Source organism: Triticum aestivum, chromosome 6D, assembly GCF_018294505.1.
Source record: "Triticum aestivum cultivar Chinese Spring chromosome 6D, IWGSC CS RefSeq v2.1, whole genome shotgun sequence".
In the NCBI taxonomy this organism is placed as follows: Eukaryota; Viridiplantae; Streptophyta; class Magnoliopsida; order Poales; family Poaceae; genus Triticum; species Triticum aestivum.
Window position 1 is genome coordinate 28502101 of NC_057811.1, and position 13395 is coordinate 28515495.

Below are 13395 nucleotides of genomic sequence, written 5' to 3' on the forward strand. Positions count from 1 at the left end.
AAGACAGCGCCGGGAGGCATGGCTTGAGGGCACTGCTGGAACATCAAACAGCACGTCGAAGGAGGGGGCTTAGAAAACGTTGTGGAAGACCCAGGTTCCTGCAATTCTATGGCGTTTATCAAAGCACTCTCTCCCAACGGAGGACGTCAGGGCTCATCGGCATATGGCAGATAACGCTACTTGCGGTTTATGTGGCTCGGCTGATTCGTGGAGACACTCTCTGGTTAACTGCACTAGCTCGAGATGGTGTGTGGGCTTTAGTTGATGAGGAGCTAGCACAAAACCTAGTCTCAACCACGGAACCCAACGCCAAGCAGTGGCTCTTCACCTTCATGCACTCACTATCACACGATCAATTTGTATTGCTTGCGGTCACTCTCTGGGCGATCTGGACAGCGCGGCGCAAGGCTATTCATGAAGGAATAGTCCAATCGCCTCAGGCAACTAACAACTTTCTCAGACGCTTCATAGCTGAACTAAACATGATTAAAGTGGAAAGGCCTATGAGGGGAGGAGCTCAATCTATGGGCCTGTCACGAGCTGCACGCCCCAAAGCTCCCCCGATCGGCTACGCCAAGATTCATGTGGACGCGGGAGTAAGAGCAAGGAAAGGTGGATCAGCAGCCGCTGTATGCCGGGACAGGCAAGGCAATTTCCTAGGCAGCTCCGCGTTGGTGATCGCCGGTCTAGAGGACCCAGCCATACTAGAGACTATCACTTGTAGAGAGGCATTGGCGCTGGCGGAAGACCTTAATCTGCATAATTTTGTCGTTGCATCTGATTCCAAGCAAACAGTGGCTGACATCTTAAGTGGAGGCAGAGGCAAGAGTGGTACTATTATCCAGGAGATAAACACTAGAGCAACTCTATTTCATTGTAATTTTTCTTTTGAAGGCCGTGCTGTTAATGTCGAAGCACATAGACTAGACAAATATTCGCTTAATATCGGTCCGGGGCGCCACCTCTGGTTAGGTCAGCCCCATGACCCGAGTTGTATCCCACCCATTGTGGTCTTTGATGAATAAAATTTGGCTTTCCCCTCAAAAAAAAAACTTATACGTGACATTTGTGGGTAATTTGTACGACGTGCCATAAGAAGAAATAGCCCCTTTATTATTATTAGCAAAAGTGTCCGTGCGTTGTAACGGGAGAAATAAAATCAAAATCTCCAATGACCATGACCATATTTTGTTGCATCACCAAGACACCCCTATCACTCTCAATTTCGTGTAATCATGAATAATTTTTGAAATCACGAACATGTTTTAAAATTATTACACATATTTGAAATCGTGAACATTTTTCAAATTCATGAACACTTATACAAATTTCCGAACATTTCTAAAATCAAGAACATTTTTGGAATTGATGAACATTTTATACTATTTGCAAACACTTTTTAAAGATTCCGAACATCTTTATAAACAATTTTCTTTAATCGAGGAACATTTTTATGGAAATTGATGGAACAATTTTCGAAATTCACAAACATTTTTTGATTTAACTAACAGTTTTTGAAATACATGATCATTTTTTGAATCAGTGGACATTTTCTGAATGACTAAACTATGTTGTAAGTCACGAAATAGTTTTTGAATTTTAGGATATTTCTCCATTCATGAACACTTTTTGAATTGGCTATTTTTTTCAATTTCATTAACAATTTTTGATAGAAAAACTTTTTAAAAAATCATGAATTTTATTTGATTTCCCAAAAAATTGTTTTTAAAATTTTGAACATTTATTGTGTAAGCAATTGTTTTTTACAAAACAGCGACCATATTTTAAATCCACTAACATTTTATGATTTATGAAAATTTTATGTCAAAATACTCATTTTTTTAATTTTCGAAACTTTTTTGAAATCCCAAACTATTTATTGTAGAAAAGAACGAAAACAGGAAAGAAAAATGAAAATAGAAAACAAAATCAAAGAAACAGGCCAGCCTGAAATGGGCCGGCCCAAACATACGTGTAGCTTCTTCTCCCAGCGTGCAGAGAGCATTATAGGAGGTCCCAACTGCAGGGCCGGCCCAGATGGGGGAATTCCCCTGTGTGAATTTTTTGTATCACTTATATGTGGCATTGAACTCATGAAGCATGCGCTATCCCTTCCAGCTCGCCGCCATGTATGGCTCGGACAACCAGATGGACTTTCTTTCGTCCATGTAAACGTTATGACGATATAATAAAAAGCTTCGGAATTTGTCTAAAAAGACTTATAAGTGGCATTGGTGGGTAATATTTTGCAACTTTAGAGGTAATTCCATGACGTACCACCAGAAGCACAATAGCCCCTTTACTATTATTAGGTACTCTTTTTTCCTTGTGGAGCTTTGGAAATGAGAGAATTTGAATATAGTAACTCTCGGAAACTCTTATTGGATGAGAGAGATTTAATATGATATTGGCATGGGTTCTACCAACTAACGAAGAAGTATTTGACTGGATAAACAGACAATTTCCTTTAATGGACGAACATTTTTATGAAAATTGGTGGAATAACTTGGGAAATTCATAAATATTTTTTTAGTTAACGAACATTTTTTTAACTTAACGAACATTTTTTGAAATACATGACCATTTTTTTGAATCTGTGAACGTTGTATGAATGAATAAACTAGTTTGTAAGTCATGAGCAGTTTTTCAATTTTTAGGATATTTTTCCCTTCATGAACATTTTTTCAATTGGTGAAATTTTGTTCAATTTCGTTAACAATTTTTAGTGCACAAACCTTTTTAAAAAATCATGAACATGATTATTTACCAAAGAAGCAAATTGTTTTTTACAAAATCGTGGACATTTTTTTAACCCAGAAACATTTTATGATTTATGAAACATTTTTTTCAATACACAATATTTTTAATTTTCGAATTTTTGTGAAATCCTAAATTATTTAAAGTAGAAAAATCAAAAACAGAAAAGAGAAAGGAATAATAGAAAACAAAGTTAAAGAATAGGCCGACCGAACATGGGCCGGCCCAAACGGGCGCACTGTATCTTCTGCCAGCGCCTAGAGCGCAGTATAGGAGGTCCCTACTGCATGGGCCGGCCCAAGCGGGAGATTTATGTATCTGCCCCCCCCCCCCCCCCCCTCCCCACATGTTGTAGTTTTTTTTACAAAAAATATCTGTCATTACACATTTAGATTTATGCATCTGTCCCCCCCCCCCCCCCCCCCCAAAAGTTACATTTCATGGTGGAAAGTTTGTATTGTCTGATACTGAACACCAATGTTTTCCCGTAAAAGAAAATAATGCCTATGCATATGCTTTTATATTATTATTATTGTTTCAAATTTATTCATATATTATTTTCAATTGTACAACCATAATTTTTCTTATCTCTCTCGTTCCACTACATGCTCCTAGTCAAAGATTTTTTTAATAATGGGTGTTTTTATTAACTCAAAATATAGCATCAAGCGGATACAAAACATAATGAGCCACACCCGGTCTATGCATAACTAAGATGCACACAGCCAAAAGCAGAAGTCTGACAAAAATAAGATAAGAAAATCGACATATCGACAACAGTGAGTCATATAGTACCGACACTATGCCTCTGTCGAAGGAGGTGGTGGAGCGATCTGGAGATTATGCTGCCATCCATGTTGAGTAAATATCTCCCTGGCCACTTGCTCCAACCGCATAGACGCCGCCATGAACAACGGTTGGTACTCCATTCGGTGTAGCATACACCATACTAGAGGCTGGGGCGCCACCTGAGGCGGGCCTATGCACACTTATTTTGTCTGGGCAGTTCGGTTGTCATGTTTGGTCATCAGTATCACTTATGTACATCAATATGGGCGTATGTTGTATTGTTTGAGTTCATTAGGATCTATCAGTATCACATCAATCAAACTACATATACTATGTTATTTGAGTTCAGAACCATCATAGGCAATGATACGTCTAACAAGGATATATAACATTTAATTCAAAAGGAAAGACAAAGTAGAATTAAGTGCTTCAGATTGGCCGAAGAAAGGAACCTCATGATGCCATGACTAAGGAACCAAATATAAAAGAGCACCTTTCAGAGTACTCCAGAGGTATGACATCATCCATTTCCACATCAGAATCATCGGAATTCTCCTGATCCTCATTTCGATGTACCCAACACAAATGCTACATGGATTTTAGTCAGCTGCAATCCCCACTACTTCTACACTTCCCCTTTTTCACACCGAGGAGCAGAGACTGATGCAAGTTGATCGAACACAGAACAACATATAATTGCCTAGAGATGCGCTGGGCCTGAACAACAACAACAACAACAACCGTTGAGCCAGGTCTCCTTCCAGCAGCCTCAGCAACAATATCCATCAGGCCAGGGCTCCTTCCAGCCATCTCAGCAAAACCCACAGGCCCAGGGCTCTTTCCAGCCTCAACAACTGCCCCAGTTTGAGGAAATAAGGAACCTAGCGCTACAGACGCTACTTGCAATGTGCGATGTCTATATCCCTCCATATTGCACCATTGCTCCATTTGGCATCTTTGGTACTAACTGAGAAGAGAAGAACTCTAGTAGTAGATATATGATACACCGTTTTCTTAGTCCATGGTTTGGTCGTTGTAGCGGTGAAAAAATAAAGTGACATGCACTATCATGTAAGAACCCGAACTATACTAGTTCAAACTTGGGAATAAAAGACAAACACAGGTCTTGTCTACATATGATTGTTTGTTTGAGTTCCACTCATGTGCCCATTCACAAGTTCACCCCTAATTATATATATTATGCATTAAGTAGATATTTATGTTGCATTAATCTAAAGATAACAAAATGAGTCTGAAATTTGAATTAAATTGAAGTATTTCCTTGGACTTTCAAATGGAGTATTATTAAAGTAGTAAGGACTATCCTCATCCTTGGCTTGCCCTTGATCAATTATTTCCAGAGAAGCATTCAATTCGTCAATCAATTACATTGATTTTTGCAGCCGGTACTTCTCCTCAACATGAGTATATTCATCGCGGCTACTCCAAATCGGCATGAATGAGGTACCGGTGCTCTGGAGCACTAGTACCTAACAGCTTCTCATGTGAAGGGGTGCGGGCACGGGAGAGGTGTTTTTGGTGGGCCAGGGGAGTAAGAAGCGGCCGTGGCAGCGGTGCAGACACCCACAAAGCCCCGTAGTTTGTTTTTCGTTTACAGGAAAATGCACATCCAGACCGGCCTGCGGGCCGATATAGGACCGTATTGGATGGCAAAACATGTCCGGATGGTTGCGAGCGGTTTGAGGGTTAGCTTTTGTAACGCCCGGTTAGTTATGCTATTGTAATTCCCTGCTAATGATGTCACGTAACCACGATTACTATTGTTAACCTCACAATGATTCAATCCCATTCAAATTCAAATTTAAAATAAAGGCAAACATCAAAATTTCCAAACATTAAAACTTAAATCTTCGAGAGGTGGAAAATAATGCATAAGTAATTATGGTGGAGAAACCACACTTTTATAAAATGTTTAAATACTGTAAAAGAATAAACAGTGGCTTAAACTATTATTTAAATCCTTTTAAAATAGTAAAAATGTTCTAACTAAATTAATTGGGTACCAAACTTTTGGTGGCAGTGGTATATTTAGTAGAACTAATTTAGATGCTAATTATATAATTTACAAAATTAAAGTAAATTGAAAAATAGGATAAAACATAAAAGGAAAGACAAAATAAATAAAAGCAAAAGGGGGCAACCCCTCGCTGGGCCTCGGCCTAACTGGCCACTGGGCTAGCTAGGCCGGCCCAGCCGCCTCCCTTAACCCCCCACTCCCCATCGAACCCTGGCCCGATCGCCCCACTTCCCCCACACCCCGTCGTCAGCCTCCCCACCTGTCGATCCCATCTGGATCGGGGAGGGGATCGCCCCCATCAACCCCGTCGCCGTCTCCGGATCGCCCGCTCGCCCATCGCCCGCCGGAGTCGCCGGGCCTCCTCCCTGCCGCCCGTCTCCGGCTCGCCTCCTCTCTCGCTCCTCTTCCCTGACCCAATCTGGATCGGGAAGGGGCAATGCGCCCGACGCCCCCCTTCACCGACGCCGTGCGCCAACACCGCCGCCCGAAGACCTCGCCGTCACCGGACCTCGCGTCGCCTCCTCGTATCCCTCCCCGCCTCGCCTCAAGCCATGACGACCCCCTTCTCGGCAACGCTGTGAGCCGCCCCCGTTTCCCTCCTCCTCTTTCCACCGCGTTCACAGCGTCGCCCGCCGTGCCCCTCGCCGCGCGCTCGCCCACCACCGCGCCAGCCCCGGTCCGCGCCCTCTCCTGCATGCTTGCGTGCGCATGACCCTAGCCGCGCCTGCGCCGTGATCCCCTTATCCACCCCGCCTTCGTCCCGCGCTCGCCGCGGTCCCCATGCTCCCTGGCGCCCTCTTTCGGGGGCGCCGTCTGCCCCTATCCCGCTGCTCGCTGCCGCGCCCCCCCCCCCCCCGCGCCTCGCCACCGCTCTGCTACTACGCTACTACTGCGCTGTGGCCGCTGCCGCTTCCCGCTGCTCTGCCAGCGCCGAAGCTCCCGGTTGGCTTCGCCGCTGCTCGCGTTTAACCGCCGGCCTAAACGGCCTACCCCCCCCCTCGCTAATGAACCCCCACTGACCTGCTGACACCAAGACCCACATCCCCTAATTAACCATTTAATAAATTTAAACTCTTAAATTAACATTAGTGTATGACATGTGGGTCCCCTATTAATTAAACTAATTTAATTAAAATCTATTAACTTCAAGTCTATGACATATGGGCCCCACTGAACATTTGACCAGTCAACGGTCCAGTCAAATGTTGACCGGATAGTTGACCAGAGGGCCCCACCAGTCAGCCTCTGTGCTGTTCTCCTGGGTACCTTTCTGAGTACACCTAGCATTTTGCATTTACAATATTTGTTTTAAAATAAATTAGAATAATTTCAAAAAAATGATTGAAACTTTTAAAATTAAAAAAAATTATCCGTAACTCGGATGAAATTACTTTATACATGGAAGTTGCTCAAAAAATGAGACGAATCCTAATACACAGTCCGTTCTTCTGCCACACGTCCCTAGCATAGCGAACATGCAACCACCCCCCTCCGGTTCGACTGTCCGAAAATGTCAAACACCGGGAATACTTTTCCGGATGTTTCCCCTTCACTAGTAGCACCTAGTACCGCGTGAGGCATACCTAGCACCACTTATTGTAATGTCATGCATCGTCATGCATCTGTTTGCATTGTATTCATTGTTTCTTGCTCCTCTTCTCTCCGGTAGACTACGAGACTGACGCCGGTGCTGCCCCGGTCGATTACGGTGTCCATGACCCCTCCTTGTCAGCAGAGCTTCCAGGCAAGCAAACCCCCTTGATCATCCCGATATCGCCTACTCTTTCCTCTACTGCTTGCATTAGAGTATTGTTACTGTTTGTCGGTTTGATCCTATACTGCTGCATGGCCTGTCTTTGATACTACTTATGTGTTATTTGTTAGTACGCTTGGAGAAAATGCCTTTGATTAGGGCATCTTCAACAGCGACCAGTAAATTTCCTCCCGCGTTCGTCCACGAATAGGGGATCAGTCCGCGGACACGGATACAGGAATTGGCCATCCAACAATGTCCGCATATATTTAAAACACTTAAAAAATAGGATGAAATTCATGCAAACACAGTGGATTTCATACAAACCGGACAAAAATGTTTACATTTTGGACATTTTTTTTTTACTAAAAACTCTACAGCCGGTGCCGGCGAATATCCACTCCGGCAACATGGATACCCTTGACTAGTCTACTGCCGGCCGCAGCAGATCTCCAATGTCGTCCCCATGTTCGGCAGCTGTGAGCCCTAGAGGTATATGCTTCAGCGCAAAGAGCGGCTCGCCTCCTACCGCTCATCGGAGTGGAACAACCAGTTGATGCTTCTGCCGATGGGGAAGGGTCCCTACGCTACACGAATTAGAGTTGGTTTTGGGTTGGGGGAACGGCGGTGGCCTGTCAGAGGGCAAGACACCGACTGTGTACGCTGGTGTCACCTGGTGTGGCATTCATGGGACCCAAGCGGCAGCGCCTCCTCAATGATGGCAGCGAGCGCGGACGTGTTGGACACCACCTCGTCGATGTCCGTGCAGCCCGCTTCTTTCTCTGTAGGAAGGACGCGGTTACGCTCGCGTTGACATCGGATGACTCGGTCACATGCACGAGAGGGGCGGTACAACATGGCACCGTCAATGGCAGCCATGATGCCCGCGCCACCGTGGTCCCTCCCAGTGCCGACCTGGAGCAACTTGCCACTCCTCGGCTCGTGACCGGCGGGCTTTACGGGCCACCTAGCCATTTTTTATGCCAGCCAACTCTTCTTCCTGCTCGTCAGATGTCATGGAGAAAACTGTTCAAGGAGGAAAATGATGAGTGGACGTGTGATGCGCTTCTTGCCCAACATCTGACATTGTTTAAATAGCGAGGGGACACGAGAGGAGCCAACCGGCGTTCTGTTCAATGCCAACTGGCTCGCGAACGAACATGTGGCCGGAGTAATTATCCTGGCACACACGCGGGTTTAATGGTGGAAGGCGGGCAGTCTGCAGGAATGAGGTGAGGATGCGTGTTTAGCCGGCGTGCAGCGGGCAGCGCCCTCGGCCGGCGTGCTGCTTCCATTGCGGAGGTAGTGAGAGGTCGCGTCCGCTCTGCAGCGCATGAATGCGGGCAGCTGGCGCAGAGCGGGAACGCGTGCATGGTTTGGGTGGGCACGGGTGGTGAGAAGAGGTCATGGGTGTTGTCCGAACGCCTGGAAAGCCCCCCCTCCATGTTTGTCTCCGGTTTACGGGAGAAAGTACGTCCGGACCGTTTGATGGACCAATACAGGCCCGCATTGGATGGCACAACACGTCCGGACCATGTGGTCCGGATGGTTGTGGACGGTTTAATTGAGGGTCGACGTTGGAGATGCCTTAGAGTTTATGAATCCATTGTGTTTTTTAATCATAAAAAGCACTTATAACAAGTTATAAGGAAAGACACGTTTATATGTTAGGTTCGGACTCCAGCTTTCCTCTTACATATGCTTTATTGTGATCCGACTGATTCCAATAGAGTGAGCCTAGCGTTGTTTTTCTGGAAACTTGCGGGATAAGGAGACATGCATACACATTCATTCAAGCAAATCACATCCATTCTTTTTAACTCATTTTTCTTCTTTTAATAATATAATAGATCATTTATATTTTTATCTCAAACAGTTGACGTGTAATTTATACTGTAATCTGAGGATAATGTTTGGATTTACTTTCAAATATATTTGAAATGGCCATGATGGAATCACATCCATTTATTTTATTATTATTTGAATTTGATCCAAAAGATAAATAATGAGTAGAGGTCATGTCAACTTTTCTGAGAACTTTGCTAATCAAAATATAATTTGTATTTAAAAACATCTTTTTAGCACGCATGAAAAACATAACGCCTATCTTTTCACACATGATGAACGGTTGTCATAAGAACTCATGGCATGCCACAAGCTCCCTCCGACCCTGCCAACATTGTTACAGCTGCACTCGCAAGCTTTATCGTAGATGATCATTTATACGATTTGCGTAAATCAAAATAAGATCTACAAACGAATAGAAGCTAGAACGTACCTTGGCATGCACACACATTGCAAGCCATACTAAGCTGATAAGTGTTAATAACTTCTACAACATATACAACACTTAAGACAAGTAAAAGCAATTTGATGAGTCATGGTCTATCAAAGGCACATTACTAGTCTAATCCATCTTAACAGGTCACACATGATTAAAACCTTGTTTGTGTGCAAGTCAAGCTTATCTAGTTTACATGTAACAACTTGTAGAACATTACAAAATTTATGTTTGCTAATAACCTCTAGAACACTACAACACTTGACATGTAAAAGGAATTTGATGAGTCATGGCCTACTAAAGCAAGTTATATTACTAGTCTTATCTACCTTAACAGGCCACACAAGATTACAAACTAAGTTCTGTGCTAGCCATGCTTATCTAGTTTATGCGTAACAATTTGCAGAAAATTACAAACTTAGTTTCAGAAAAATAGGCAATCTAGATTAGTGTTTGAGCTGTAAAGTGAATAAGATGAGTCATGTGTGTTATCACACCTTTTTGGTTGTGGAATAATAGTGCAACAACAAGGAACTTTAATGACCAGTCCAAGAATACACTTGTAAGTAGTGCCACCGAACACAACATGCCAAATTTTGATTTTGAGAAGCATCCAAACACTTCCACACAAGCAAATGCCAATTGTGAAAGAGATCATGCCATGGCAGCTATAAATAGGCCCGTAGCATGACGATCATCCTTCCTCATCCATCATTCTCATAAGTAGAGCGCATCATTTAAGCCAAGCAAGCAGTGCTCAATACAAATCCACCATGAAGACCTTTCTCATCCTTGCCCTCCTTGCTATTGTGGCGACCACCGCCACAACTGCAGTTAGAGTTCCAGTGCCACAATTGCAGCTACAAAATCCATCTCAGCAACAGCCACAAGAGCAAGTTCCATTGGTACAAGAACAACAATTTCCAGGGCAGCAACAACCATTTCCACCACAACAGCCATATCCGCAGCCGCAACCATTTCCATCACAACAACCATATCTGCAGCTGCAACCATTTCCACAGCCGCAACTACCATATCCGCAGCCGCAACCATTTCGACCACAACAACCATATCCACAGCCGCAACCACAGTATTCGCAACCACAACAACCAATTTCGCAGCAGCAGCAGCAGCAGCAGCAACAACAACAACAACAACAACAAATCCTACAACAAATTTTGCAACAACAACTGATTCCATGCAGGGATGTTGTATTGCAACAACACAACATAGCGCATGGAAGCTCACAAGTTTTGCAAGAAAGTACTTACCAGCTGGTGCAACAATTGTGTTGTCAGCAGCTGTGGCAGATCCCCGAGCAGTCGCGGTGCCAAGCCATCCACAATGTTGTTCATGCTATTATTCTGCATCAACAACACCACCACCACCAACAACAACAACAACAACAACAACAACAACCGTTGAGCCAAGTCTCCTTCCAACAGCCTCAGCAACAATATCCATCAGGCCAGGGCTTCTTCCAACCATCTCAGCAAAACCCACAGGCCCAGGGCTCTTTCCAGCCTCAACAACTGCCCCAGTTTGAGGCAATAAGGAACCTAGCGCTACAGACGCTACCTGCAATGTGCAATGTGTATATCCCTCCATATTGCACCATTGCTCCATTTGGCATCTTCGGTACTAACTGAGAAGAGAAGAACTCTAGTAGTAGATATATGATACACCGTTTTCTTAGTCCATGGTTTGGTCGTTGTAGCGGTGAAAAAATAAAGTGACATGCACTATCATGTAAGAACCTGAACTATACTAGTTCAAACTTGGGAATAAAAGACAAACACAGGTCTTGTCTACATATGATTGTTTGTTTGAGTTCCACTCATGTGCCCATTCACAAGTTCACCCCTAATTATATATATTATGCATTAAGTAGATATTTATGTTGCATTAATCTAAAGATAACAAAATGAGTCTGAAATTTGAATTAAATTGAAGTATTTCCTTGGACTTTCAAATGGAGTATTATTAAAGTAGTAAGGACTATCCACATCCTTGGCTTGCCCTTGATCAATTATTTGCTGAGAAGCATTCAATTCGTCAATCAATTACATTGATTTTTGTGGCTGGTACTTCTCCTCAACATGAGTATATTCATCGTGGCTACTCCAAATCGGCATGAATGAGGTACCGGTGCTCTGGAGCACTAGTACCTAACAGCTTCTCATGTGAAGGGGTGCGGGCACGGGAGAGGTGTTTTTGGTGGGTCAAGGGAGTAAGAAGCGGCCGTGGCAGCGGTCCAGACGCCCACAAAGCCTCGTAGTTTGTTTTTGGTTTACAGGAAAATGCACATCCAGACTGGCCTGCGGGCCGATATAGGACCGTATTGGATGGCAAAACATGTCCAGATGGTTGTGAGCGGTTTGAGGGTTAGCTTTTGTAACGCCCGGTTAGTTATGCTATGGTAGTTCCCTGCTAATGATGTCACGTCACCACGATTACTGTTGTTAACCTCACAATGATTCAATCCCATTCAAATCCAAATTTAAAATAAAGGCAAACATCAAAAGTTTCAAACATTAAAACTAAAATCTTCGAGAGGTGAAAAATAATGCATAAGTAATTATGGTGGAGAAACCACACTTTTATAAAATGTTTAAATACTCTAAAAGGAATAAAACAGTGGCTTAAACTATTATTTAAATGCTTTTAAAATAGTAAAAATGTTCTAACTAAATTAATTGGGTACCAAACTTTTGGTGGCAGTGGTATATTTAGTAGAAAAAATTTAGATGCTAATTATATAATTTACAAAATTAAAGTAAATTAAAAAATAGGATAAAACATAAAAGGAAAGACAAAACAAATAAAAGCAAAAGGGGGCAACCCCTCACTGAGCCTCGGCCTAGCTGGCCACTAGGCTAGCTAGGCCGGCCCAGCCGCCTCCCTTAACCCCCCACTCCCCATCGAACAATAGCCCGATCGCCCCACTTCCCCCACACCCCCTCGTCAGCCTCCCCACCTCTCGATCCCATCTGGATCGGGGAGGGGATCGCCCCCATCGACCCCGTCGCCATCGCCGGATCACCCGCTCGCCCATCGCCCGCCGGCGTCGCCGGGCCTCCTCCCCGCCGCCCGTCTCCGGCTCTCCTCCCCTCTCGCTCCTCTTCCCCGACCCGATATGGATCGAGAAGGGGCAATGAGCCCGACGCCCCCCTCCACCGACGTTGTGCGCCAGCACCGCCACCCGAAGACCTCGTCGTCGCCGGACCTCGCGTCGCCTCCTCGTATCTCTCCCCGACTCGCCTCCTCAAGCCACGCCGACCCCCTTCTCGGCAACGCTGTGAGCCGCCCCCGTTTCCCTCCTTCTCTTTCCACCGTGTTTGATAAGTCTCCAACGTATCTATAATTTTTGATTGTTCCATGCTATATTATATTCTGTTTTGGATGATTAATGGGATTTATTATACACTTTTATATTATTTTTGGGACTAACCTATTAACCGGAGGCCCAGCCCAAATTGCTGTTTTTTTGCCTATTTCAGTGTTTCGCAGAAAAAGAATATCAAACGGAGTCCAAACGGAATGAAACCTTCGGGAATGTGATTTTCGGAACAAACGTGATCCAGAGGACTTGGAGTGGACGTCAAGCAACAGACGAGGAAGCCACGAGGTAGGGGCGCGCCTACCCTCCTGGGCGCGCCCTCCACCCTCATGGGCCCCTCGTGGCTCCACTGACCTACTTCTTCCTCCTATATATACCTACGTACCCCCAAACCATCAGAAGCGACCACAAAAACCTAATTCCACCGCCGCAACCTT

General features: G+C 44.4%; 1 protein-coding gene across 1 annotated transcript; it reads left to right on the forward strand.

Annotated features, from left to right (window-relative positions):
• Positions 1 to 10331: 10331 nt before the first annotated feature.
• Positions 10332 to 11429, forward strand: LOC543210 (alpha/beta-gliadin A-II-like). Its single transcript, NM_001405705.1, has one exon. It carries the CDS (start codon positions 10392 to 10394, stop codon positions 11265 to 11267), a length of 876 nt encoding a protein of 291 aa, NP_001392634.1. The 5' UTR covers positions 10332 to 10391; the 3' UTR covers positions 11268 to 11429.
• The last annotated feature ends 1966 nt before the right edge of the window (positions 11430 to 13395 follow it).